This window comes from Oryctolagus cuniculus, chromosome 7, assembly GCF_964237555.1.
Source record: "Oryctolagus cuniculus chromosome 7, mOryCun1.1, whole genome shotgun sequence".
In the NCBI taxonomy this organism is placed as follows: domain Eukaryota; kingdom Metazoa; phylum Chordata; class Mammalia; order Lagomorpha; family Leporidae; genus Oryctolagus; species Oryctolagus cuniculus.
The window spans coordinates 119241508-119267968 of NC_091438.1; the positions used below are offsets into that span (position 1 = coordinate 119241508).

Here is a 26461-nt window from a genome sequence, read left to right on the forward strand (position 1 = left end):
TTTGATAAAGTATATGCATACTTGAAGGCAAAAAGCCTTACTAGAGATAAAGAGGGCCACTTCAAAATAACCAACGGCTTGGGGCCGGAGCTGTGGCGTAACGGGTAAAGCTGCTGCCTGCAACTCTGGTATCCCATATGGGCGCTGGTTCAAGTCCCAGGTGCTCCACTTCCAATCCAGCTCCCTGCTAATGTGCCTGGGAAAACAGCGGAGGATGGCCCGGGTCCATGAGAGACCCTGATGAAACTCCCAATTCCTGGCTTTGACCTGGAGGAGCCCTGGCTGTTGTGGCCGTTTAGGGAGTGAGTGAGTCAGCAGATGGAAGACCTTCTCCCCACCCCCAACCTGGTGACTCTGACTTTTGAATAAATAAATCCTTAAAAAATTTACAAAATAACAAAGAGGATGCAAGCTTCAATTCCCGAGAAAGATACATTTCTAAATGTGAATGCACCCAGTGACACAGCTGCGAAGTATGTAAAGCAATTTGGGCAAAAGGTGCACAGGCACTTTGCAAAGGAGTTCATCCAGATAGCCTATAAGAGAAGGAAGGTGTGCAGCACCATTAGTCACTAGGGAAACACAAACTTTTTTTTTTTAACTTTTATTTAATGAATATGAATTTCCAAAGTACGACTTATGGATTACAATGGCTTCCCCCCCATACCGTCCCTCCCACCCACAACCCTCCCCTTTCCCACTCCCTCTCCCCTTCCATTCACATCAAGATTCATTTTCAGTTATCTTAATATACAGAAGATCAGCTTAGTATACATTAAGTAAGGATTTCAACAGTTTGCTCCCACACAGAAACATAAAGTGAAAAATAATAGATGATTTTTTTTAAATGATGATGAAATCAGATCAGACCTATTGTCATGTTTAATCCCAGTGAGAGTCAAGTTGGGAATTGATAATTTCTTTTTTTTTTTTTTTTTTTTTTTTTTTTTTTTACAAAAGATCAGTTTAGTATGCATTAAGTAAAGATTTCAACAGTTTGCACCCCCATAGAAACACAAAGTGAAATACACTGTTTGAGTACTCGTTATAGCATTAAATCTCAATGTACAGCACATTAAGGACAGAGATCCTACATGAGGAGTAAGTGCACAGTGACTCCTGTTGTTGACTTTACAAATTGACACTCCTGTCTATGGCATCAGTAATCTCCCTATGCTCCAGTCATGAGTTTCCAAGGCCATGGAAGCCCTCTGAGTTCTCCGACTCTTATCTTGGGGAAACACAAACTTAACATATGATGTACCACCTGCAGATCCATCAGAAAGGCTAAATATAGGCAACAGGTGTTTATAAGGATGTGGAGAAACCAGAACTCAGAATCATTGAAAGGAAAGAAAAAATTGGCAACATGTAAAGCTAAGCCTGTGGCCACCCTGGGACCTGTCCATTCCACTGATTGCTGTATTCTTAGGAGAAATGGGTGCATACGCCCAGCAAGGTCACCTTTACAAAGCCGCATTTTTCAAGGACAGTTCATGTGTCTGCCAGTAGAATGGATAAGCGGCGCTGTGCTGTCACAAGGCAGTGCTGCCCAGCGGTTAGAGTGACCACTGCTGTACGTAACCACACGAGTGACGACGCTCACAGACCTTCTAAGCAAAAGAAGCCAGACACTAAGGAATGTGATGTGCGATTGCGTTCATTATATGTGTTTCAAGATCGGTAAAACTTAATGAAACAACAGTGGTCATGGGAAAGAAGGTAGCATATTGAGTTGGTGGGCACGAGGCCAGCCTCTGGGGGCTGCCGATGTCTGTGTTTTGGCTTGGGTCACGTGGGCATCTACATACATCAAGCCATGGGCTGTCTATGTGAGATTTATAGGCTTTATGTATGGTATGCTGTAAAGAAAAATACACTGCAATGGACAGAACCGCAAGGAAAAGCAGACAAATCCCTCATTCTAGCAAGATGCTTCTCACCCCTCTCTCAGTAACTGGTGGAACAGGTGGATCAGGAATCGGCAAGGGCGGAGGTGATTTGGGTGACATATCGGTGATCCATGGACCCCCAGCAGCACCGCCCCTGGTTGCCGCAGAGCGCGCCTGTTCCTGAGGCTCAGGCTCGCGCTCACAGACCTGCCCAATGGGGGTCTGTGGAGCGAGCTGCCACGGAGTCCAAAGATTAAATCATTTCAGGTATGGCTGTGAAGGTAGGGCTCAATTGAAAATAATCATTAGAGCATTGCAAGTGTTCTGAAAGAAATGCACTTTTTTTTTTTTTTTTAATTTATTTGACAGAATTAGTGAGAGAGAGAGAGAAAGGTCTTCCTTCTGTTGGTTCACTCCCCAAATGGCTGCTACGGCCAGTGCTGTGCCGATCCGAAGCCAGGAGCCACTTGCTTCCTCCTGGTCTCCCATGTGGGTGCAGGGTCCAAGCACTTGGGCCATCCTCCACTGCCTTCCCAGGCCACAGCAGAGAGCTGGCCTGAAAGAGGAGCAACCGGGACTGGAACTTGGCACCCATATGGGATGCCGGTGTTGCAGGCAGAGGATTAACCAAGTGAGCCACGGCGCCAGCCCCAAGAAATGCACTTTTAAATCACCTACTGGTTCAAGAAGGAATCACATGGGTAGAAATTAGAAAAATATTTCTCAACGAGTGATAAAAATGCATGTTGAACCCACAGCCATGCTGGAGTGTAGAGGGGGAATCTGTACAGTAGTCGCCTACGTGTCTGTGGCTTCAGCCAGCTGCTGTCAACTGAGGCCCACAAATATGAAATGGAAAACTGCACAAATAATTTGTAAAATTTATTTACTTTTTGAAAAAGATTTGTTTATTTGAAAGGCAGTTACACACAGAGAGAAACAGCGGGACAAGTCTTCTTTTTTTTTTTTTTTTTTTGACAGGCAGAGTGGACAGTGAGAAAGAGAGAGAGAAAGGTCTTCCTTTGCCGTTGGTTCACCCTCCAGTGGCCGCCGCTGCCGGTGCACTGGGGCCGGCGCACCGCACTGATCCAATGGCAGGAGCCAGGTACTTCTCCTGGTCTCCCATGGGGTGCAGGGCCCAAGGACTTGGGCCATCCTCCACTGCACTCCCTGGCCACAGCAGAGAGCTGGCCTGGAAGAGGGGCAACCGGGACAGAATCCGGCGCCCCGACCAGGACTAGAACCTGGTGTGCCGGCGCCGCAAGGCGGAGGATTAGCCTAGTGAGCCGTGGCGCCTGCCCAGGACAAGTCTTCCATCCACTGATTTACTCCCAGTTGGCCACAAAGGCCGAAGCCAGGAAGCCAGGAGCTACTTCAGTGTCTCCCACAGGGTGGCGGGGGCCCAAGTTCTTGGGCCATGTTTTGCTGCTTTCCCCAGGCCATTAGCAGGGAGCTGGATCAGAAGTGGAGCAGCCGAGACATGAACTGGCTCCCATATGGGATGCTGGCATTATAGGCAGCAGCTCAACCCGTTATGCCACGCCACGGCCCTTCTCCTCTCTACCCCCAACAATGTGAGAGACCTGGATGGAGTTCCAGGCTCCTGGCTTTGGCCGGTCCAGCTGGGACTCGAACCAGCACCCATATGTGATGCCAGCACCACAGGCAGTGTGGCTTAACCCACTGCACCACAACACCAGTCTAATTTGTAAGTTTTTGTTAATCTTACTCTGCCTGATTTGTGAATGAGAAATTTTCATGTATGTATAGGAAAAAAACATAGTGTATATGTGTGTGTGTATATATATAGGGGTGGACACTCAGGTTTCAGGCATCCATTGAGGATTGTGGGATGTATTCTCAAAGATCAGGAGGCATGAGAGAGAGCAGACAGCAGTGAGCTAAGTGCCATCTCAAAAGTCCAGAAACGGGATGTCATCACTGTGGCCCTCGCCACTTCCGTACTTTTCCAGGCCCGTGTCACAGGGTATGACCCTCGTCAGCTTATTTGCTCTCTTTCCAGGGACCTGTGAACTCAGGTTCAGGGCTTGCATTTGATCCTCTGGACACACGCAGCACACGGCTGCACCGAGCTCATCATCCGTGACTTAGGGTTGTTACAGACCCAGGGCCTCAGCCTCAAGTTCACCAAAGCCAGGCAGGTGAAGAGAAGAGCGTGGCTGGCCGAGCCAGGACCGGGCAGGCGTGGCTGCTGGGCTCCAGGGGGGTGCTGTGGGGCAGGACACTGGCCCTGTAGGGTTAGATGTCCCCGCTTGTTTACAAGAAGGCAGAAATTCGGATTTTGATGTGAACGCTCCGTTTTCCAAGTACTGGCAACTAATTAATTTAGAGCGAGAGCCAAGCAAAACCTCACAGGGCCCCGACCGTTGGGCGCAACCTGTGTCATTTCACACGGTGAGAGGGGCGAGAACACTTTGTATCTCGGCGTCCCGTCGACCGCAGCATGTTTCCGCCTGCAGGAAAGGGTCCTCGCGGCTTCCTAGCTGGATCTCTGGGTCCTATCAGCACGGAGTTTGCGGGGCTTTTTAGAGCTTGCTTTGTAGTCGGCTGTTTACTCCAGCTGAATCAGACATGTGCTCCCGCAGGGTTTTTTCCCTCCTTTTGTTGTAACATTCTTAATGATGCATTCTGACTTTTTCACTCTGTTTTCTACACATTTGTCACCACTTCTGCCTTTGGATCTTCATGCTGGAAAATCTGAGGCTTACATGGAAGATTGATTTTTAATGCCCCTTGCGTTGTTTTTCTGCTATAACATTTGCATGCAATTATGACATTTCAAAAATAGGAGACCAGGGGGTTTGCAAAAGGAATCTTCTGGGCGGATGAGCAAATGGAAAGGCCGGCCTTTAATTTTGTTAACATCCCAATTACATCGTGGGAACCCTTGTGAAGGTTTCTGTCCCTTGTAATGCAACACCTGGTTCCTGTTCCAGGGACAGCGACCAAGCCTGGCGCACCCAGCTCTTGCTCAATCCCGGGAGTTGATTGGATCGCTCATGTTTTCTGCTGGCCAGCAGAGGTCACTATTTCGAAGTTGTTAGAGGGAAAACTGTCTACAGTCCATAACATCTCTTTTTTTGTTGGGGGAGTGGAGAGGGTTCACAGTACTGATGGGAAGTTTTAGGTTTTTTTTTTTTTTTAGATTATTAAAAATTTTATTTGAGAGGCAGAGTTACTGATAGAGAGAGGGGAGACAGAGAGAGGTCTTCCATCCACTGATTCACTCCGCAGATGGGGGCAACGGCCGGAGCTGGGACAATCCAAAGCCAGGAGCTTCTTCCGGGTCTCCCACATGGGTGCAGAGGCCCAGGCACTTGGGCCATCTTCCACTGCTTTCTCAGGTGCATTAGCAGGCAGCTGGATCAGAAGTGGAGCAGCCGGGACTCAAACTGGCACCCATAGGGGATGCTGGCACTGCAGGTGAAGGCTTAACCTACTATGCCACGGTGCCAGCCCAGGGAGGTTTTTTTAATTCATACTTTTCTGTACTTTCAAGATTTGCTACAAAATGAGTTATTTTTATGTGTTATAAGGTGCTGATGGCTTGAGCAGACTTCAGTAGGTAGTCACTGCTGCAATGTTGAGAGGCATCATTTAATGAGCGCCTGTTATGTGCTGGGCCCTGTGCTCCATACTCCACATGTATTATCCCTCGAAGCCATCTACTGTTCAGGGTTGTTGCAAAGGTAACCAGAGGAGCCTCAAGGAAGGAAATGGTCTGCCCATGGTTACAAGTTGGCGGACTGGAATTCACATACAGGCAGGTCAGTCTTCAAAACCACGCTCTTAGGGGCCAGCACTGTGGCGCACTAGGTTAATCCTCTGCCTGCGGCGCTGGCATTCCATATGGGCGCCGCTTTGAGTCCCAGTTGCTCCTCTTCTAGTCCAGCTCTCTGCTGTGGCCCGGGAGGGCAGTGGAGGATGGCCCAGGTGCTTGGGCCCTGCACCCGCATGGGAGACCAGGAAGAAGCCCCTGGCTCCTGGCTTCAGAACGGCACAACGCCGGCCGTAGCAGCCATTTGGGGAGTGAACCAACGGAAGGAAGACCTTTCTCTCTGTCTCTCTCTCTCACTGTCTATAACGCTACCTGTCAAATTAAAACAAAACAAAACAAAAAAACCACGCTCTTAGATTTCCTGGGAGCTGCGTCTTTTTCCCAATGAAGGCATGTTGTCGGAGTAGTGTGTGCTTTTGAAGCAAAACCTTACAAACAGGTTGATGTTCATTCCTCTGCAAAATCTGCTGCGTGCTTGAAGAAGTGTGACTTTGCCTCTGGGTCGTCTGCGGGAATGGGAACTGTGGTGTCCTTGTCAGCTTCGCCCCGGCCTCAGGTGGAGACAAACGGCGGCAACGCAGTGTCTCCAAACAGGCCTGGACTAGCCAGTAGAGCTCGCAGGGCTGGCCGAAGACCCGCTAACCGTGAAAGGAAACAGGCTGTGAATGACGAGGTAAACAAGTCTTAGTCGACTTTAATGCTGGTGTGGATGTTGGCACGCCCCCCATCGGGGCGCCTGTTCGTGTCCTGGCTCCTCTGCTCCCCAGCCAGCCCCCTGCTCGTGTGCATCTCAGAAGGCAGTGGAAGGACGGCTCAAGTGCTTGGGTCCCTGCCACCCGCGTGGGAGACCCCGGTGGAGCTCCTGGCTCTTGGCTTCGGTCTGGCCCAGGCCTGGCTGTTGTGGGCATTTGGGGAGTGAACCAGTGGATGGAAGACTCTCTCTCTCTGAATCCCCAGACGTCCGCTGAGCTGGGGATTCCTGCCTGTGTTCGTCCCTGGGCTTCGAGAGGTTGTGCTGACGCTAGAGCAGGAAGAAAAGGCTGCCTAAGGATGACACTGGGTTCGGGAGTCGTGTACTTCTGTCCATTATTATTTTAAAAAATGTTGCTATTCTGTGCTTAATATTAACCACAATAATAATTAGCAGATTAGGAAATGAAGATGGCTAATTTTTGTTGTCAGCAAATTCAGCCAGTTTCCCCCGGGAGAGCAGTAGCTCCCTTAGCAGTAGGGGTGCTGTGTGTGAAGTGAATAGCTTCTTAAGCCATACCCTTGGGGCTGGCACGGCATAGTTAAGCCACCACCTGTGATACCAGCGTCCTATATGGGCGCCAGTTCAAGTCCTGGTTGCTCCACTTCTGATCCAGCTCCCTATTAATTTGCTAATGTGCCTGGGAAAGCAGTAGAAGATGGCCCAACTCCTTGAGCCCCTGCACTCACATGGGAGATGCAGAAGAAACTCCTGGTTCCTGGCTTTGGCCTGGCCCAGCTCCAGCCATTAAGGCCATTTGGGGAGTGCACCAGCGGATGGAAGATCTCTTTCTGTCTCTCCCCACCCTCTCTGTAACTCTGCCTTTCAAATAAAATAAATCTTTAAAAAAATACCTTTGGGCCTGAGTTTTTAGAGAGGCAGTGTGCTGTGGGTAAAGGTTCAGCGGTCATGTGCTCAGTCAGTCCATCAGTGACCACCAGATGCTGTTGTGGACCCCAGGAGCACAAGTCAACAACCCAAATAAGTTTCCCATTCCAGCAGGTGGCGCTGGACTGTGACTCTGAGGGTATCGGAATTAAAAGATAAGGCGTGTTTTCCATGAAATTTTGAAGTCCCTTGACGTAAACAGATGCCCTGTGGTGATAAGTGCTCCAAAGGACAGCTGGGGTGGGGAGAGTAGAATGAGGTTCTTTTTAAAAAATAAATAAATATTTATTTATTTGAAAGGTTGAGTTAGAGAGAGAGAGAAGGAGAGACAGATCTTCCATCTGCTGGTTCACTCCCCAAATGGCTGCAACAACCAGAGCTGGGCCAGGCCAAAGCCAGGAACAAGGAGCTTCTTCTGGGTCTCCTACATGGGTGCAGAGCCATGGGGACTTGGGCCATCCCAGACATATTAGCAGGGAGCTGGATCAGAAGTGGAGCAGCCAGGCAGGACTCGAACCAGCGTCCATATGGGATGCCATGCCAGCACTGCAGGCTGGGGCTTAACCAGCTGCCCAACAGCGCCATTCCTTGGAAGGGTTTCTATGTTAGGGTTGGTCAGGGAAGTGCCCCGATTGAATGACGTTAGGTCAGAGGCCTGTGCGGCTCCCTGGCGGGGGAGAGATCCACAAAGCAGAAGGGCTCAGGGAAGAAGCCTGCGTGGTAAGTTCAAGGGTAGCGAAGCACAGGATGGCAGGTGCACAGGGTGAGAGCGGAGAGCGGTCATGGGGCCAAAGACATGGGCAGGCGCCTGGTCCATCAGCCAGACAGACGGTGGGAGGGACTTTGCTCGCGCTCTGAGTCAGCAGCAGCCATTGGAAAGTCCTGAGCAACATGGGCCGACTGCTGTTTAAATTAATTCTGGCTGTTCCATGGGAAATGGACCGGGGAGAGGGGGTGGCAGGCAGAGTGAAATCAGGGAGACTGGTAGGGGGCTGCTGGTGTCTACCAGGTGAGATGTTGGGGACTGAGACCACAGTGGTGGCGGTGAGGGCAAGCAGATGGAAAACGTCTCTGCGCACAAGATTATGCAAGAAGATGTCAAGCAGATATCGCAAAAACGGATTTTGGAAACCGAAAGATTCATTTCCAACATATTCATGAGTATGGTTGTGTCTTCCATGTTTCAGAATGCTTTGTGCATAGGGGTATGCCACCCACAGTGTGTGTCTGAGGAGAAGCACATGAAAGAGAGTGTTGGGTTGTACTGTGTGAGCTTGTTTATGTTATAAGAAAAATTTTAATAAAAATGGACTAATCAATGACTCTACTCCTTATTCCACATCTCGTCGTTTCAGCCTTGTTTACTTGTTTTGTTTTTGACCTGTTCGATCCATTCAGTACACAAGTTCAAGTCCACAGACTGCTTTCTGAGCATCTCCCATATAAATGGCAGTCAGAAAGTGCACCCACGGACATGCAACACGGCAGGGAAGAAGCACTCTGAGAGGGGCCATCCCTGGGGACGGTCGCAGGGAGGAGGAATGGCAGGGGCTGGGTCGGTGTGTGGTTGGGAGGAAAAGCAGACGGCATGGAGTAGGGGCCAGCTGGAGACCTGGGAATCCTGGCGGAGGGGAGTGGCCAGCCAGAAAGGCAATTCCGGGTGAGAGGAGGAGAAGGGGCAGCGACAGGGACTGGGCCGTTCAGCTGGAGATGAGAGGAGGTGACCTGGTGGGAAGATCCTGCTGGTCGGCGTCAGGCAGACCCAGCTGCACCCCGCGGCTGCCAGTGGCCTCGGCCTCCTTTTCTGCGTCTCTAGGAGACAGCAGTACCATCTTCACAGGCTTGCTGTCCACAGTGAACGTGAAGATGTAGGGTCACCTGCAGCGTGGGTGGAAGAGCACCTGCCGCAGGTGTGCTACCACGTGCCTCCGGGAGCCACGGGCCCCTTCTCCTTGCATAACCAGTACTGTCCCTCACAGTGCCTTCCTGTCCTCCCTAGCAGCGTTCAAGGTGCATTTTGTATTAAGTTAGATGCTGTTTCCCCGCCGAGAACAGCAGTGTCCGAAGAAGCACGTTTCTGTGGAAGAGCAGGTGCCTAGTGATGAGCACAGGGAAGGCGTGGAACTCAGGGGCCTGGTGAGTGTGGCACCTTCTTTGCGTCCGGAAGCCACCGTTGAGGACGAGGAAGCGGAGGAAGTGTCAGACGCGAAAGCTGCTATCCTTTTAGACACCCGCTCTTGCTTCCCAGTACCGTCATCGCCCGGGGGCCTTCTGGTCCCTCCGCCTCACCTGCACCACCCCTGGCTGCCAGTCCAGGCCCCTGGGCACCTCCCTGGGACTTGCGCCTGCTCCTCTAGCAGCACTCTTGCCTCTTTCCTGGTCCATTTCCCACGTGATCTGCTGTTTTCAGAGCAGACCTGGTCATGGCAGTCTTGAGCCCAAGCTCCTCCATTGCTGTGAGGATTCAGCCCTTCCCCTCCCCATCTCCTCCGGTGCCCTCCTGGCCCTCACTCCAGCTTCATGTGCACGGCCCCTGGCTTGGTTCCTCTGGTTTCGGAGCTCTTAGACAGTCTCCTCTGTCCTGCTGGAAAGGGTTCCCTCAGCTCTGCAGATACCGCCCATCCTCTTAGATCCCAGTGTCATCATTACGTCCACAAGAAAGCCTTCTTGGACCCCTGTAAGATGGGGTCAGGCCTCTGGCCCCTGTCTCCACTTCACGTCCTCTCAAAGCACACAGCACGTCTCCCCATGTCTTACCACTGTCTGCGATTACGCCCTCACTTGCATGACCATGGAATACTCTTCCCACCAGTGGGACGCTCCACGAGTCTGGCACCTAGGACAGTGCCCACCACTGGTAAGGATTCAGTCACCTGCTCTGGGATACAGACCTTGGTGACCGCTCTTTGCATCTTAGCTACTGTCTGCTGACCTCTGTGGATGAGATTTTGGAGGAGGGCCTTGTCCCTCTTTCAGTAATTCCTTCGTTCACTGGATTAACGTGTGCATTTACTCATCTGTCGTTCGCTGAGTACCCACAGACACCAGGCACTGAGCTCCGTGCCAGGGCTCCAGGGGGGAAATGCTCAGTTCCTGCCCTGCCCCACCCTGCTCCCGGGGACTCAGACGGCTGTAAACTAGAAGAGCAACGTGGCTGGAGCAGTGATGCAGGAAGCCCACGGGGGGTGCACTGAGGAGGATGGATTGGAAGTGGCCATGCTGGACGTGGGGTTCCAGATGGGCAGCTGGCCCAGTGGTCAGCCTAGACAAGAAGGCTGCAGCTGTGCCCGTGGAGAGGAGCAGTGAGGCAGCTACTTAGGTGGTGGGAATCAAAGGCCTTGGTATCTGATGAGGCAGGGAGCAGGGAGCCTGGGATCACCCCCTAGGATCCAGGCGGGGCGGTGCCATCATTCACGTCTGAGAAAGCCCAGGATGAGCACGGGAGAAAGGGTGGGGGAGAGGCAGAGACAAGCCTGGCAGGACTTGGCTGCCCGAGCCATTGAACCTCCCATTTCTGACCTTTCATTCAGAACACAATCTACTTTAGGCATGGTCGAGTGGACTCTTCTGTTTGTGTTAAATTTACATGCAGTGAGGCTCACGGTGTACAGATCGGAACACACACACCACGATGGCAGCAAGTCCCTCAAGCCTGCGTACTGAAACCCTGCCTTCCCGACCCTTGACTCCTGGCAGCCACCGTGGGCTCTCTACAGTTTTGCCTGTTCTAGAATGCCCTAAGTGGAATCCTGCTGTGTGTAGTCTGGTCTGTTTTCCTTAGCACAATTTGAGATTTGTCCGTATTGTTAATGTATAGCGGTAGTTAGTTCCATTTTATTCTTGAGTGATATTCCTTTGAGACTGTTGTAGTTTGCTCAAGCTGCTGTGACAAAATACCATCGATTGAGTGGCTTAAACAAGCAGCATTTATGTCCCGCAGCTCTGGAGCTGGGAAACCCAAGCTCAAGGGGCCAGCAGGTGTGGCGTCTGGTGAGGATCGTGGTCCTGCTTTGCAGGTGGCCGGCTTCTGCAGCCTTTCATGGCAGAGAGAGGGCGAGCATGTGAGCCTCTTCTCTGCCCGCCTCAGGACACTGATTCCGTGGTGGTGAGGGTGGGGGCAGCCTCCACCGTCAGGCCCTCCTCTGACTAATTCCCTTCCAAAGACCCCGCCTCTTAACACCACCCTATTGGTGTTGGGGATTTAGTTTATGAATTATATAAACTAAACATACATTTGCAAGAGAGACATTTGGATTTCCCATTTTGGGGGGATTACAGATAAAGCTGTAAACAGCTTTCATGAGCAGGTTTTCACGTGAACGCGGATGGGTGTTCATTTCCCCTGGGTAAATAATGGGAGTGATCTTTCCGGGTCGTATGGTACTGTGTTCGACTTCATAAGAAAACCTCAAACTGTTTTCCAAAGTGGTTGTAACTTTTTGCATTCCTACCAGATGTCTTTGAGAGTTCTATTTGCTCCGCCTCCTTGCCAACATTTGGTATTGTAACTTTATTACTTTAAGCCATTTTCTTAGGAGTGTGGTGGCATTTCAATGTGCTTGTAATTTGTACTCGCTAATGACTAATGATATTAAGCATCTTTCCATGTGCTTATTTTCCATATGAGCCTTTTCTTTTTAAAACTTCTTCTTTATTTTAGGGGCTGGCATTGTGGTATTGCTGGCAAACCCACTACCTGCAATGCCAGCATCCCATATGCATGCCAGTTTGGGTTCCAGCTGTTCCACTTCCCATCCAGCTCCCTGCTAATTGCCCTGGGAAAAGCAGTGGAAGACGGCCCAAGTGCTTAGGGCCCCTGCTGCCCACGTGGGAGACCTAGAAGAGGCTCCTGGCTCCTGGCTTCTGCCTTGCACAGTCCTGGCCATTGTGGTTGTTTGGAGGAGTGAATCAGTGGATGGAAAATCTCTTTCTCTCTCTGCAACTCTTTCAAATAAATAAATAAATCTTTAAAAAGGTCTTCTTTATTTAAAATTTGTTTTTTTATTTGAGAGGAAGGGAGGAAGACAAGGAGGGGGAGAGGAGGGAGAGAAAGACTCCATTTTACTTGTTCACTATTCCAATTTCTGCAACTGTGGCTGGGGCTGGGAGGGGGAACGGCGTCCAGCTCTCCCACGTGGGTACTTGAATCACCACTGCTGCCTCTGGGGTCTGCTTGGCAGGAGGCTGGAATCAGATGCCGAAGCTGGGAATTGAACCAGGAACTAATTTTTTGCCCATTAAAAATGTGCTTATTATCTTTTTACTAAGCTATAAGAGCTCTGTGTATTCGGAATACATCATTCATTGACTATATTAGGGGTCTTCAAAATTTTTATAGAAAATGGGTATTATGGAAACATACATAGATTTCAAACATTTTTGCACTGAAATAAACTTAACTTTAAGTTCTGTTTTTCCATGAAAATTTTACAGCACCCTTGTATAATCTGAAAATCTTCTCCTCCCAGTTTGTGGCTTTTCATTCCTAATGGTCAGTGTCTTTTGCAGAGCAAAAATTAAAAATGTTTGATGGGGGCCGGCGCTGTGCTGCAGTGGGTTAACGCCCTGGCCTGAAGTGCCAGCATCTCATATGGGCGCCGGTTCTAGTCCCGGCTACTCCTCTTCCGATCTAGCTCTCTGCTATGGTCTGGGAAAGCAGTAGAAGATGGCCCAAGTCCTTGGGCTCCTGCACCCACATGGGAGACATGGAAGAAGCTCCTGGCTTCTGGCTTCGGATCAGCACAGCTCCAGCTATTGCGGCCATGTGGGGAGTGAACCATCAGATGGAAGACCTCTCTCTCTGCCTCTCCTCTCTGTGCAACTCTGCCTTTCAAATAAATCTTAAAAAAAAAGTTTGATAAAGTCCAGTTTAACAATTTTTTATTTTATAAATTGTGCTTTTGGCAACATAATTGTTCTTTGCCTAATCTTAGGTCACAAAGATTTGCTTCTAGAAGTTATGCCTTTTTATTGAGATTCATTTGAATTCATTTTGGGGTGGCATATGAGATGTGGGCTGAGTTCATGTTTTTGTATATGTATCTGTAGCTGTTTGGCATTGTTAAGAGACTACCCTTTCTTCATTGAGTTGCTTTTGTGGCTTTGACAAAATCAATTGGACAACATGTGGGTTTATTTATGGACTCTATTCTGTTCCATTGATACGAGTGTATTTCCTTTTGCCAATACCACTCTATCTTGATTGCTATATTTTTTAAGATTGATTTTATTAATTTGAAAGGCAGAGTTACAGAGAGAGGGAGCAACAGAGAGATCTTCCATTTGCTGATTCACTCCCTAAATGGCCACAATGGCTGGGGCTGGGTCAGGCCAAAGCCAGGAGCCCAGAACTCCATCCAGTTCTCTCACGTGGGTTCAGGGGCCCAAGTACTTGGGCCATCTTCCACTGCTTTTCCAGGCAAATTAGTAGGGAGCTGGATCATAAGTGGGGCAGCTGGACTCCAACTGGTGATTATGTGGTTTGCCAGCATTATAGGTGGTGACTTGACCTGCTGTGCCATAAGGCTGGCCCCATAATTGCTGCAACTTTTCTTTTCTTTTCTTTTTTGACAGGCAGAGTTAGACAGTGAGAGAGAGAGAGAGAGAGAGAGAGAGAGAGAGAAAGGTCTTCCTTTTTCCGTTGGTTCACCCCCAAAATGGCTGCTATGGCCATTGTGTTGAGGCTGGCGCACTGTGCCAATCCGGAGCCAGGTGCTTCCTCCTGGTCTCCCATGTGGATGCAGGGCCCAAGCACTTAGGCCATTCTCCATTGCCTTCCTGGGCCACCGCAGAGAGCTGAACTGGAAGAGGAGCACCCCAGGACAGAATCCGGCACCCCAATCGGGACTAGAACCCGGGGTGCCGGCGCTGCAGGCGGAGGGTTAGCCAAGTGAGCCACAGCACTGGCCTAAAAAACTTTTTAAAAAATGATTTATTTATTTGAAAGTGGGAGGGAGTGGGAGAGGGATAAATTGATTTTCCACTCTTCAAGTGGTCACAAGAGCCAGGCCTGAGCCAGGAATTCCATCATTGTTTCCCACAAGGGTGGCAGGGGCGTAAGTATTTGGGCCATCATCCACTGCCTTCCCAGGAGCATGAGCAGAATCAGAGTGGCCTAGACTGCAACCAGCACTCTGATTTAAGATGCCAATGCCATAAGCAGTGGCTTAAACTGCTGCTTCAGAACACCGGCCCTTTGATGGCTACAGGTTTATAGTAAGTTTTAAATTAAATCAGGTGGAAAGTTCCCCAACTTTGTTTTCTTAAAATTGTTTTTGCCCTTCTAGTACCTTTGCCTTTCAAAACAATTGGCAGAACTGACCTGTTGAATTCTACCAAAAATTCTTCTGGGATTTTGATTGAAACTGTGGAGAGGCTGATGGCCGACGTTGTGGCGTAGCAGGTAAAGCTGCTGCCTGGGATGCCAGCATCCCATATGGATGTTGGTACAATTCCTGGCTGCTCCACTCCTGATCCAGTTCCCTGCTAACGCGCCTGAGAAAGCAGTGGAAGATGGTCCAAGTGCCTGGGCTCCTACCCTCATGGGGGAGACCAGGAAGAAGCTCCGGGCTCCTGGCATCGGCCTGGCCCAGCCCTGGCTGTTGCAGCTATTTGGGGACTGAACCAGCAGATGGACGATCTCTTTCTAACTGTGCCTTTCAAGTAAACAAATTGAATCTTAAAAAAAAAAAAAAAAGGAACTGTATATTAATCTATAGATTAATTTGGGGCAAACCGACATCCTAAGAATACTGAGTCTTCCAAACTCTGAACATGGCATACCTTTTTATATACTTAGGTCTTCCTCTCTTTCTCCTTTTCTTCTTCAGATTTATTTATTTATTTATTTGAAAGGTAGAGTGACAGAGAGGGAGAGGCAGAGGCAGTGGCAGAGAGACAAATCTTCCATTCGCTGGTTTACTCCCCAAATGCCCGAAATGACCAGGGCAGACAAAAGCCAGGAGCCAGGAGCTTCATCTGGGTCTCTCACATGAGTGGAGAGGCCCAAGCACTTGGGCCATCTTCCTCTGCTTTCCCAGGTGCATTAGAAGGGAGATGGATCTGAGTGGAGCAGCCAGAACTTGAACTGGCGCCCATATGGGATGTTGGCACTGCAGCAGTATCTTCACCAGCTACGCCACAGCACCTGCCCCAAAGTTTTTGTTTTAAATTTTTTTTATTTATTTGACAGTGTTATTTTATTTATTTGACAGAGTTACAGACAGTGAGAGAGAGAGAGAGAGACAGACAGACAGAGAGAGAGAGAGAGAAAGGTCTTCCTTCCATTAGTGCACTCTCCAAATGGCTGCAATGGCCAGAGCTGCGCTGATCCGAAGCCAGGAGCCAGGTGCTTCTTCCTGGTCTCCCATGAGGGTGCAGGGCCCAAGCAAGCACTTGGGCCATCCTCCACTGCCCTCCCAGGCCACAGCAGAGAGCTGAACTGGAAGAGGAGCAACTGGGACTCGAACCAGCGCCCATATGGAATGCCAGCGCCGCAGGCAGAGGATTAACCTAGTGTGCCATGGCACTGGCGTTAGCCCCAAAGTTTTAATTTCTTATTCGTTTTTGTTAGTACATGCAAATACAATGGGTCTTTAAATATTAAATTTGTATCCTGTAAGCTTAATAAACTCATTTATTAGTTCTAGCAGATTTGTTTTGGTAGATTCCTCCATGAGTTTTTTTACATAGACAATCGTATCATAAACCAGTGGGCAGTTTTATTTCTTCTTTTGCAATCATTTTATTCTTTTTCTTGCTAGGACTTCAGTATGCTGTTGAACAGGAATAGTGGAAGCAGATATTCTTATTCTTAGGGGGAAAGCATTCAGTCTGTGTTCCAAACTGGGAGTCTTCAGGGTTTTGTTTTTACAGGAGTGTCTTTGAGTTGTAAGATGAAGAGTAGAAATGATGGGAAAAGCTGGGTATTTCATTAGTAATCCTCATCACATCTCATTTTCTGGTTGATTTGGTCTTTTCCATCTTTGCTTATCCCACTGTGTCACGATGGCTGCCCCAGTTCTTAACTTTTTGAGAAATCAAACTGTTTTCCATAGCAGCTGAGTCATGTTACATTCCCACCAGCAATGTATGAGAGATTCCAATGTCTCCACATCCTCTCCAACACTCATTTTTTTTTCTAATTATAGCTATCCTATTGGGTATGAAGTAAAATCTCCTTGTGGTTTTGATTTGCATTTCCCTAATGACTAATAATGTTGAATATCTTTTCAAGTTTATCAGCCATTTGTGTATCTTTTTTGAAGAAATGACTATTCAGGGCCCACGCCGCGGCTCACTAGGCTAATCCTCCGCCTTACGGCGCCAGCACACCAGGTTCTAGTCCCGGTCGGGGCGCCGGATTCTGTCCCAGTTGCCCCTCTTCCAGGCCAGCTCTCTGCTGTGACCAGGGAGTGCAGTGGAGGATGGCCCAAGTACTTGGGCTCTGCACCCTATGGAAGACCAGGAGAAGTACCTGGCTCCTGCCATTGGATCAGCGCGGTGCACCTGCCGTAGCGCGCCGGCCGCGGCGGCCATTGGAGGGTGAACCAATGGCAAAAAGGAAGACCTTTCTCTCTGTCTCTCTCTCTCTCATTGTCCACTCTGCCTGTAAAAAAAAAAAAAGAAAAGAAAAAAAAGAAATGACTATTCAAATCCTTTGTCTTTTTCTTTTATATGAAACACCATTATTTAAAAAAAAAAAGTTTATTTATTTTCATATATTTGAAAGGCAGAGTGACAGAAAGATATCTTGTGAGGCCGGCATGGTGGCACAGTAGGTTAATCCTCCACCTGCGGTGCCGGCATCCCATATGGGCGCTGGTTCTAGTCCCAGCTGCTCCTCTTCCAATCCAGCTCTCTGCTGTGGCCTGAGAAAGCAGTAGAAGATGGCCCACATCCTTGGGTCTCTGCACCTGCATAGGAGACCACGAAGAAGCTCCTGGCTTCTGGCTTCAGATCAGCTCAGCTCCGGCCACTGCAGACATCTGGGGAGTGAACCAACAGAAGGAAGACCTTTCTCTCTGTCTCTCCCTCTCACTGTCTGTAACTCTACCTCTCAAATAAATAAACAAAATCTTTTTTAAAAAAGAAAAGAAATCTTGTATTAGCTGGTTCATTCCCCAAATGCCTACAACAGCCAGGGCTTGATCAGGCCAAAATCAAGGGTCCAGAATTCCACTTGGGTTTCCCATGTGGGTGGCAGGGGCACTTGAGCCACCGTCTGCTGCCTCCTAGGGTGCATTAGCAGGAAGCTGGGTTAGAAGCAGAGTGGCCTGGATTTGAACTGGCACTCTGAGATGGGACGTGGGCATCCCAAGCGGCAGCCTGACCCATTGTGCCACAGTGGCACCCCCTCTCCCATTTGTAAAAATTGGTTTTTTTGTTGTTGAGTCATGAGAGTTCTTTTTTTTTTTTTTTTTTTTTTTTTTGACAGGCAGAGTGGATAGCGAGAGAGAGAGACAGAGAGAAAGGTCTTCCTTTGCCGTTGGTTCACCCTCCAATGGCCGCCGCAGCCAGCGCGCTGCGGCCGGCGCACCGCGCTGATCCGATGGCAGGAGCCAGGAGCCAGGTGCTTTTCCTGGTCTCCCATGGGGTGCAGGGCCCAAGGACCTGGGCCATCCTCCACTGCACTCCCTGGCCACAGCAGAGAGCTGGCCTGGAAGAGGGGCAGCCGGGACAGAATCCGGCGCCCCGACCGGGACTAGAACCCGGTGTGCCGGCGCCGCTAGGCGGAGGATTAGCCTAGTGAGCCGCGGCGCCGGCCGAGAGTTCTTTTTTATATCTCACATACTAGACTCGTATCAGATGTTATCTTCACATGCATTCCCCCCAGTTCTGCATGCTCTTGCTTTACTCTCTTCATAAATGCAGAAAAGCTGTGAATTTTGGTGCAGTCCAATTTAACTAGTTTTTGGTTGCTCATGTTGTTGGTGTTGTTTTAAAGATCTGCCAAATCCAAGGTCGAAAAGATTTTCCCTTGTTAAGTGTGTTCTTGTTAAGTGTGTCATGGTTTTAGCTTTTATATGTAGGTTGTTGCTCTATTTTTCAGTTACTTTTTATATATGATGCGAGACAGGAGCCTGACTTCATTCTTTTTCATATGGATATCCAGGTGTCTCAGTACCATTAAGTTTTAAAAATGATTTTATTTATTTTTTTGAGGTAGAGTTACAGACAGTGAGAGGGAAAGACAGAGAGAAAGGTCTTTTGTCCACTGGTTCACTCCCCAATTGGCCGCAACGGCCGGAGCTGTGCCTATCCGAAGCCAGGAGCCAGGAGTTCCTTCTGGGTCTCCCACACAGAAGCAGGGGCCCAAGCACCTGGGCCATCTTCTACTGCTATCCCAGGCCATAGCAGACAGCTGGATCGGAAGTGGAGCAGCCGGGACTCGAACCAGTGTCCATATGGGATGCTGGCACTGTAGGCAGAGGATTAACCTACTGCGCCACAGCACTGGCCCAAGTACCATTATTTTGAAGAGACTATCTTTATTCAATAAGTGGAAATAACATTCTTGCTAAAAGCTGACCATAGGCGTATGGAAGGCAGACACTCTTGACTGTGAAAACTGTGAGAATCATTTAATCTGGAACTTTTTTTTTCAACCTATAAAATGAGGATGACAACTTTTTTTCACAAAGCTGTTGGCAGGATCAAATGAGATCCCCTGGAGAGTGTCAGCCATGGTACCGGGTTTCCCAGTGAACGTTACCTCTTTCTCTGACGCAAGGAACAGGGGCAGTGTAACATCCGCCACCTCTATTCCTTCGTCCGCCCATCTCTAGGACAAGGAGATCTCAGGTGCAGAGATGTGCATTTTTGCCTCATCCATTTGCTGGGTGCATGCTTATACTCCTGGACAAAGATGGTGAGGAGAGAGGTCTCCATAGTGTAGTGAAGAACTTAGCTGGAAATGCAGGTAAGCATATGAAGACGTGGTCAATCTTTAATAATTCAATCGACACTCAGCAAACATTTACCAGCGCTGACTTTGTGCCAGAGTCTCTTCCAGCTCTGGGAGATACAAAGGCAAAGGGCTGGCAGTGTCTTCACAGAGCTCTGTCCAGAGGTGGACTGAGGTGGTTAAACAGGCGTTTCAGACCAGCAAAGTAATCCGGAGATAGAATGAAGAGGAGAGGGCTGTGAGAGTGTACAGGAAGAGGGTTCAGGGGAGGCTTCCAGAAAACGTAACACTCGAGCTGGGTGTTAAATGATTCCAAGGGGCTGGCGCCGCAGCTCACTAGGCTAATCCTCCACCTGCGGCGCCAGCACACCGGGTTCTAGTCCCGGTCGGGGCGCCAGATTCTGTCCCGGTTGCTCCTCTTCCAGTCCAGCTCTCTGCTGTGGCCCAGGAGGGCAGTGGAGGATGGCCCAAGTACTTGGGCCCTGCACCCCATGGGAGACCAGGAAGAGGCACCTGGCTCCTGGCTTCGGATCAGCGCGGTGCACTGGCCACAGCGGCCATTGGGGGATGAACCAACGGAAAAAGGAAGACCTTTCTCTCTGTCTCTCTCTCTCACTGTCCACTCTGCCTGTCAAATAAATAAATAAATAAATGATTCGGAGGAAGGAGAATGCGGAGGGGAGAAGAGGGGACAGGTTAGCAGAGGAAACAGCACATACGAAGCTGTGAATGCAGAGAGGCGTGTTCTGGGCTGCAGATGAAGACTACAGAGGAGGGCCGAGGGTAGGATGAGACAATGGTTCCACTTTATCTAGACGGCCACTGGGAGCTGTTAAAGAGGGAAGTGCCATGGTCAGGTCTGAATTTTAGAGACTGACAGGGAGACTGGTGTGGAAAAAATGAGTAACTGGGAAGAGGAGGAGGATGGAGGCATGGAGGAGGCCAGAGAAGAAATGTGAAGATGAACAGAAGGGGGCTGCTAACTGGATTTATGGCAGATCATATACTGGGGGCCAGTGCTCTGGCGCAGTAGGTTAATCCTCCACCTGCAGTGCCGGCATCCCATATGGGCATGGGCTCTGGCCTTGGCTGCTCCTTTCTGATCCAGCTCTCTCATATGGCCTGGGAAGGCAGTGGAAGATGGCTCAAGCGATTGAGCCCCTGCACCCGCGTGGGAGACCCAGAGGAAGCTCCTGGCTCCTGGCTTCAGATCAGCTCAGCTCCAGCCATTGCAGATATCTGGGGAGTGAACCAGCAGATGGAAGGCCTTTCTCTCTGTCTCTCCCTCTCACTGTCTGTAACTCTACCTCTCAAATAAATAAAATCTTTACAAAAAATCATATACTGGAGTGTGGGAGGTGAGGGGCCTAGGATGACTTGTAGATTTTTGAGCTGGGGGACTTGGCCAAGTGAGTAAATGGGACCATTCACTCAGGCAGGAACACAGGATTCAGGAGCAAAGTTAGAGAAGAAAAAAACAGGGTCTGCTTTTGCTGTTGGGTCCAGATGAAGCTATGCAGTAGACAGACTGTATGTGGGACCGCTGTGCAACAGAGTTGAAGTTGGAATGCGGGTTACTAAGAGAGCACACAGGATTGTCTGGTCTGATAAAAGGAGAAGCACTTTTGGTTTGGTTTTGTGTCGTTCTTAACAATTAAATTATTAATAACTTTTATTTCAAGACGAACAAATATAAAGAAAATTACAGCCCATAATCCCACTGCTCCAATAACTTTTACCCTGTTGAAAGGGAGAGAGGATAATATATATTGTCAGAAAATACAAACAGTTCAGAAAAGTGTAAACACTTAAGGGCCCTGTGTTCCCTTAACCACTGTTAACAGTTTTTGTGTTTCCTTCCAGGGACAAAATGCGTATGCCCACTGGATTCAGTTTATTCCAAGAGTGCCTCCATCTGCAGCGTTTAGCAGGTCGACTGTATTGAGCAGAACAACCAACTGCTGAGCCAGGCTTCATAGACCTATTATCATGGTGGGGCAACCCCGCGAGCTGACCCAGGCAAAGCAGGGGCTGTGTGTGTCTAGGTCAGGGCTGGGGCTGGCCCAGGCAGGTGCTCAGGAAAGAATCACTGAATGAGTTGTGGCTGCATGTGGACATTTGCAGAGCCTTTGCTGCGCACCCACATGACTTAGTCGGCAACTGTTTTCAGGGTCTGCACCACACTTTCAGTGCTGTGTGTGTGTGTGTGTGTTGGGGGTGGTGGGGGCAGGGATGTGCAGGCACCTAGCGCTGTGTTGGAGGCATTGGTGAGCTACTCTTGCTCTTTGCCTCTCCCCTACTGCCCAAAGAGTGGCACCAATCTCCAGTCCAAACACGAGACCTTTGAGATGCCTGACATGGTTCCTGGCTTGTGTGTTAAGGGGATGGTTGGTTGACAGCCGGGGTGGTATAGCAGGAAGAGCCCTGGACGAGGAGCCAGGAAACCAGGTTCTGGTGCCAGCCCTGCATTGCCCCACTCCATGGCTGCAGGCCCAGCACATCCTCTCTCCTCTGAAAGCAAGCTTGGGTCTCCCAGAACGCCAAGGTGCTTCCTACTATTAATCCTCTCTAACTATAAGACACTGGGTTTAACAAGTTATAGAAAATAAAGTTTTATAATTTTTGTGCTTCTAAAATGCTGGTTTTTCCTGCAAGATTCCAGGGAGGCTGCTCCGGTCTCTTGTTTGTGTACAACCCCGTGCTAAGAATGGGCTCCATGTACATTTTTAAACCTGAAACCAAGGCCTAAGAGCCCAGACCCCACAACAAGAAGCCAGCAGGCCCCTTGCAGCTCAGCACACCAGCAAGCGGCGCACAGCGGGAGGCACACAGACATTCAGAGATGGTTCTTCCGGAGCCCTGGGACCCCATCCCCAGAGACAGGCGGAAACTGGCTCAGAGAGGGAAACCGAGCCGCCGCTTGCAGCCACTTACTGCTGTGCAGCCCACTTGCTCTGTGCCCAGTGCTCTCCCAACACGTCGGGCAGGCCTCCCTGAGAACCTGCAGTTCGTAGGGCGGGCCCAGAACGCAGGCTCACCGGGTACACGAGTGAGTTTCCTGCCCCAGGGCCGTAAAGGTCTCCCTGGAGCTTGATAAAAACCCAAGAGTTGGGCCCTACTCCTTAGACGGGGGCAACTGGAAACTTCTCTGTATTTCAGTTTAGGAGTCCGAGACCCACTAGCTCCGGACTCTGCCGATGGAAGACACTTACCCCAAGAGCAAGAACGTAAGAGCCGGGCTGGGAGGCCCCGGGGCCAGGGCTAGCCTTCTCGCCGACTCGCTAGGGGGCCGGTGCGGCTCTCTGGGAGCGCGTTGCACCCGCCGGCACGCGCGTCCAGTGCCGCCCGGCCTGCTCGCTCCGCGTCGCCAGGATCGCCGCTCCGGTCTGACCGCGGAGAAACTTCGAGTCGGCACCAGAGGACTGGTTCCGCCCGGGCCGCCCGGAGAGGCGGGGGCCCAGTCGAGTTGAGCCCCGCGGTCAGGACGCCCGGCCAGCTCACCTCACCCGATGGTGTCTGGCTTTTCCCGCCCGCGACGCCTCCCTACGGTCCGGCCCGGTTCGGTGGCCCGAAGGTGGCGGGCAGCGCAGGGCTCTTGCCGGCCGCCGCCTGTCAAATCCTCCGCTCGGCCCCACGCCGGCCCCGCCCAGGCCCCCTGGCGAGGAGGCCCCGCCCTCGCGCCGCGATTGGCTTCGGCGGGGCGGCCGCTGCAGGCCAGTGGCCAGAGACGCTGTCGGGCAGCCTTGGACCCGCCTTTGCCGCCCGGGGTGCTGCCCGCGGTACTCGGCGGCGGCGGGGGTTGCGGCGCCAGTGGAGGCGCGCGGAGCCGTGCGCCCCGCGAGCTGAAGAGGCCGCGGCGAGGTGAGAAGGGGCGCGGCCCACGTCTGGGAGGGGGGGCGGTGCGCCGCGGCCGAGACGCGGGGCTGGCGTCCGAGGGACGCTCGCGTCGGGTTTGGACGGCGCGGGAAGCGCTGAGGAGCAAGGGGAGTTTAGGGGCCCCCTGGCCCCCAGCTCCCGCCCCCTCAGGGGTGATGAAAGCGAGCGCCGACACTGAGGCGCGCTGGTGCCCAGCGCACGAGACGGCACGGGGCAGAGCGTCCGAGCGGGTGAGTGGCGTGGCGCGTCCCGCCGAGCATCGGCGCGGCGTGTGCTGTGCGTGGGAGCGGGCTTTTGCGCCTCCCGGGCCTCATGCGAGTTGCGCGCGCCGGCGGGCTCCTTTGCTCAGATGCGCTGGGCATGTGTCTCGGGGTGCGCGTGCTGCGTTCGCGTCCGGGAGGGAGCACTCCTCCTCGGGGTCCCGTTTTCCGGGCTCGCGGAGTCGCGGGTGAATCTCGCCCGGGGTCCCCGTGTACTCGGTCCGCGGCCTCTGGAGGCGCGCAGCCGCTGACCCCTGCGGAGCCACCTCCGCGGCGTCGCCGGAGCCTTGCTCGGGGACTCCTCCTTGCCGCCAGCTCCTTGTCCCTGCGGACGACGCTGGACAAGCGCGCTCCACGCCGCAGGCCTCAGTTTCGCCATTCGTCCAAAGAGGGCTGGATTTGCGCGGGAGAGCGTAGCGGCTCCGCGGGGATGCGCGGTAGCGGCGGGTGACAGGGTCCCCAGCGCGCCTGGGAAGGCAGCGAAAACCGCTTCTGCGACGACCAAGGGACTTGTCCCTGGGGTCAGGTGGGTTCGAGCTGCGGTCGAGGTAGGCTTGGTGGCGTTAGCCTAGTCCAGAGGCGAGGAGTAACCGAGGGCGGTGACCTCCCCGGCCCGGCGCGGGACGGAGAGTCCGCTTCCCGCGTTCTGACGCGCCTGTTGCTGTCTCCCCTCCCCAGGAGCCCCGCGCGACCCTCGGCGGCGCTGCCCGCTCCCGCGCCATGCATTGCGAGGTGGCCGAGGCACTCTCGGACAAGAGGCCCAAGGAGGCCCCCGGTGCGCCCGGCCGCGGGCCCGCCGGCCTCGGCGCGCACATGGCCTTCAGGGTCCCCGCGAGCGGCGGCGGCAGCAGCGGCGGCTGCGGCGATGGGGGCCCGCGGGACCTGATGCCCCGGCCGCCTGCGCCACCGCCGCGTGCCCACGACCTCCTCCGGGCGCGGAGCCCCAGAGACTACGGCCCGTCCAAGGCCGCCGCCGCCGGGAAGGGTGAGTCCAGCCCCGCCGATGCGCCTGGCCACGGGCGTGGGGGAGCTTCGTTCGCTGTGTTCCATTTCTCTCTGGTTGTTTGGGACTCGCCTGCCGGTCCGAAACTATGCCTGCGCTAGGAAGCATCTAATTTAAACTCAATAAGCCTGTTCTGGGGGAAGTGTGCGTATGGAAAGCTCGGATTACACAGTTTGGCTTCTGTATGTTTTTGATGAAAGTTGTGTCAAAATTTTATTACATATTCCAGTGAGTAACAACTCCTGTGTCAGATGGCTCCTCCTGAGCGGCTGAGGGCCTGCTTTGAAGGAGTCCAGTCTCCTTAAATAACCAAAACCAGAGGCTCTTTAGCAAGCACCCTCCCCTCTGGGGACCTGTTTCCCATTCTGTCAAGGGAGGAGTTAATTATACCCACGGTTTCGGGACTCCTGTTGGAACATTTTCCGAATCTACCTTGACCCAGCCCTGACTTGGAAGCGGCTTTTCAGCTCCGGGTGCTGCGGAATCACAGGCGCTGGCTGGAAGTGGTGTTGTGGAACCTTCTCCTCTCCAGTGAGGCTGGGGCTCGGGCTCGGTAAGCCTCAGGCCCCAGCACGGCCAGCGGGCTCAAAGTCAGCCTTGCTGCTGGGGTTCTCGTGAGCAAGTGCTCATCCCATTGCAGTTAATAATTATTGAACCATCATTTATAAGTTTCACGCTGACAGATAATTAACCAGAAATTGGAGAAATTGTTAAGGTGCTACGCTTCCCCCTCCTCCTGTTTTTCCTTTGGGAGAAAGCAAGGCTGTGGGGGTTGATTCAGTCCACCTTTGGGACCTTTTGGTTCTTCTCCAGCCGGTTCTCAAGGAAAAGCAACAGCTTTTGTTTTATGGTTACAGTTATCATCCCCCTAGCATCTGCCCAGCCACTTTGGAAGGTAGGAGGGCTTGCTCTTAGAAAGACAGCACCTCGTGGGTTAGCAGCTCCCAACTCCCCCATTCCAGGGTTGGTGAAATGCAGTAAACACTGACTGTTTCATGTTTTTAAGAAAACACCTGCCTTTGTACCACAGAGTTATTTCTTGTTTCCTTGTTTTAAATGTCAGCCCCTTCTCCAAGAGATAGAGATCTTTTTAAGAAGGATAGATAGGGCAGACTCCTGCAGAATGCTGCTGCCGGAATACAGGCGGGAGAGGAGCTGCAGCCGGCCGGGCTGGGCTGGGCGTGAGGCCTGCATGCTGCCCGCTCTGCACGCGCTCTCAACCAGACCCCTGCCACGCTCCGGCTGCGAGAGAACCACGGCTGCCGTCTGGAGACGAGGTCTCTGCGGACCCCTGCTCCACGCTGTGCCCAGAGACCTTTCCTCTGCGTGCTCTGTGGACCCTCTTCCACTTCCGTTCCCCCAAGTCCCGGTTATTTTTAGCCACACCTCCCCCCAGCCCACGTCCAGGATAGATCTTCAAGTCAGGCTCGCTTTTGGAGAGGAGAGGAGAAAAAAGCGGTTGCAGAAAGAGCTGCTTTTTCTGTACCCTAGCTGGTCTCTCTGGTTAAGCTTTTGCCAGGAGACATCAAAACAGTTTTCTTCAGGGTCTCCAGGTGAGGCTGGGGAGGAGGTGGGAGGGAAAAGTGAGGGGTGGGGAAGCCGAGGCCGGAGAGTGGGGGAGTGTGGGGTATGTCACAGGTCACTTAGCCGGTCATGGGTGGTGCAGGCCAGAGTTCTGGCGTAACCTGGCTTGGGGAGGAAAAGGTGACTTAGGGACCTGGCTTGGAGACGTCTCTGACCCTGCCTTGAAGTCACTGCAGCGGGCTCCTCGAGGTCAACCACCACGCACGCGGAGACGAAACCAGCTTTCCCCAGCAGCCCTCTGAAAAATGCTCAAAGGAAATGGCACCTTCTTGCTGCTCCCGCCCCCACCAAAGTGTTCCCCAAACTATGCAGCCCTTTGAATGTTTGGTGTCTAACTCCACGCTTATTGGAAACAGGCAAACAGAAATACCAATTGAAAAATATTTATTGACTGTTCTGGACATGCTAAGACCCTACCCCGATGATCTGTAGGACCTTGGGGGAAGTTATTTCATTCCTCTGAGCCCTTGTTCCCTCATTTGCCAATTTATCATGAGCCGTGA

General features: G+C 51.7%; 1 protein-coding gene and 1 long non-coding RNA gene across 4 annotated transcripts in view; one reads left to right on the forward strand and one right to left on the reverse strand.

Annotated features, from left to right (window-relative positions):
- The window catches only part of LOC138850648 (uncharacterized), a 37055-nt gene extending 14005 nt beyond the window's left edge, over positions 1-23050 (reverse strand). Inside the window, exon 1 of the long non-coding RNA XR_011390697.1 lies at positions 22448-23050. This is a non-coding gene — a long non-coding RNA (uncharacterized lncRNA). The remainder of the gene's footprint in view (positions 1-22447) is intronic.
- GLIS1 (GLIS family zinc finger 1) overlaps positions 22883-26461 on the forward strand; it is a 231346-nt gene continuing 227767 nt past the window's right edge. The window contains exons 1-2 of one of the 3 annotated variants that reach the window (XM_008265223.4): positions 22883-23096; positions 24050-24356. In XM_008265223.4, the coding sequence (XP_008263445.2) occupies positions 24092-24356 (265 nt within the window). In that variant the 5' untranslated portion in view covers positions 22883-23096; positions 24050-24091. Of the gene's footprint in view, positions 23097-23140; positions 23342-24049; positions 24357-26461 lie in introns of those variants that run through there. The other 2 variants (XM_051857746.2, XM_051857745.2) reach the window with 2 other exon arrangements.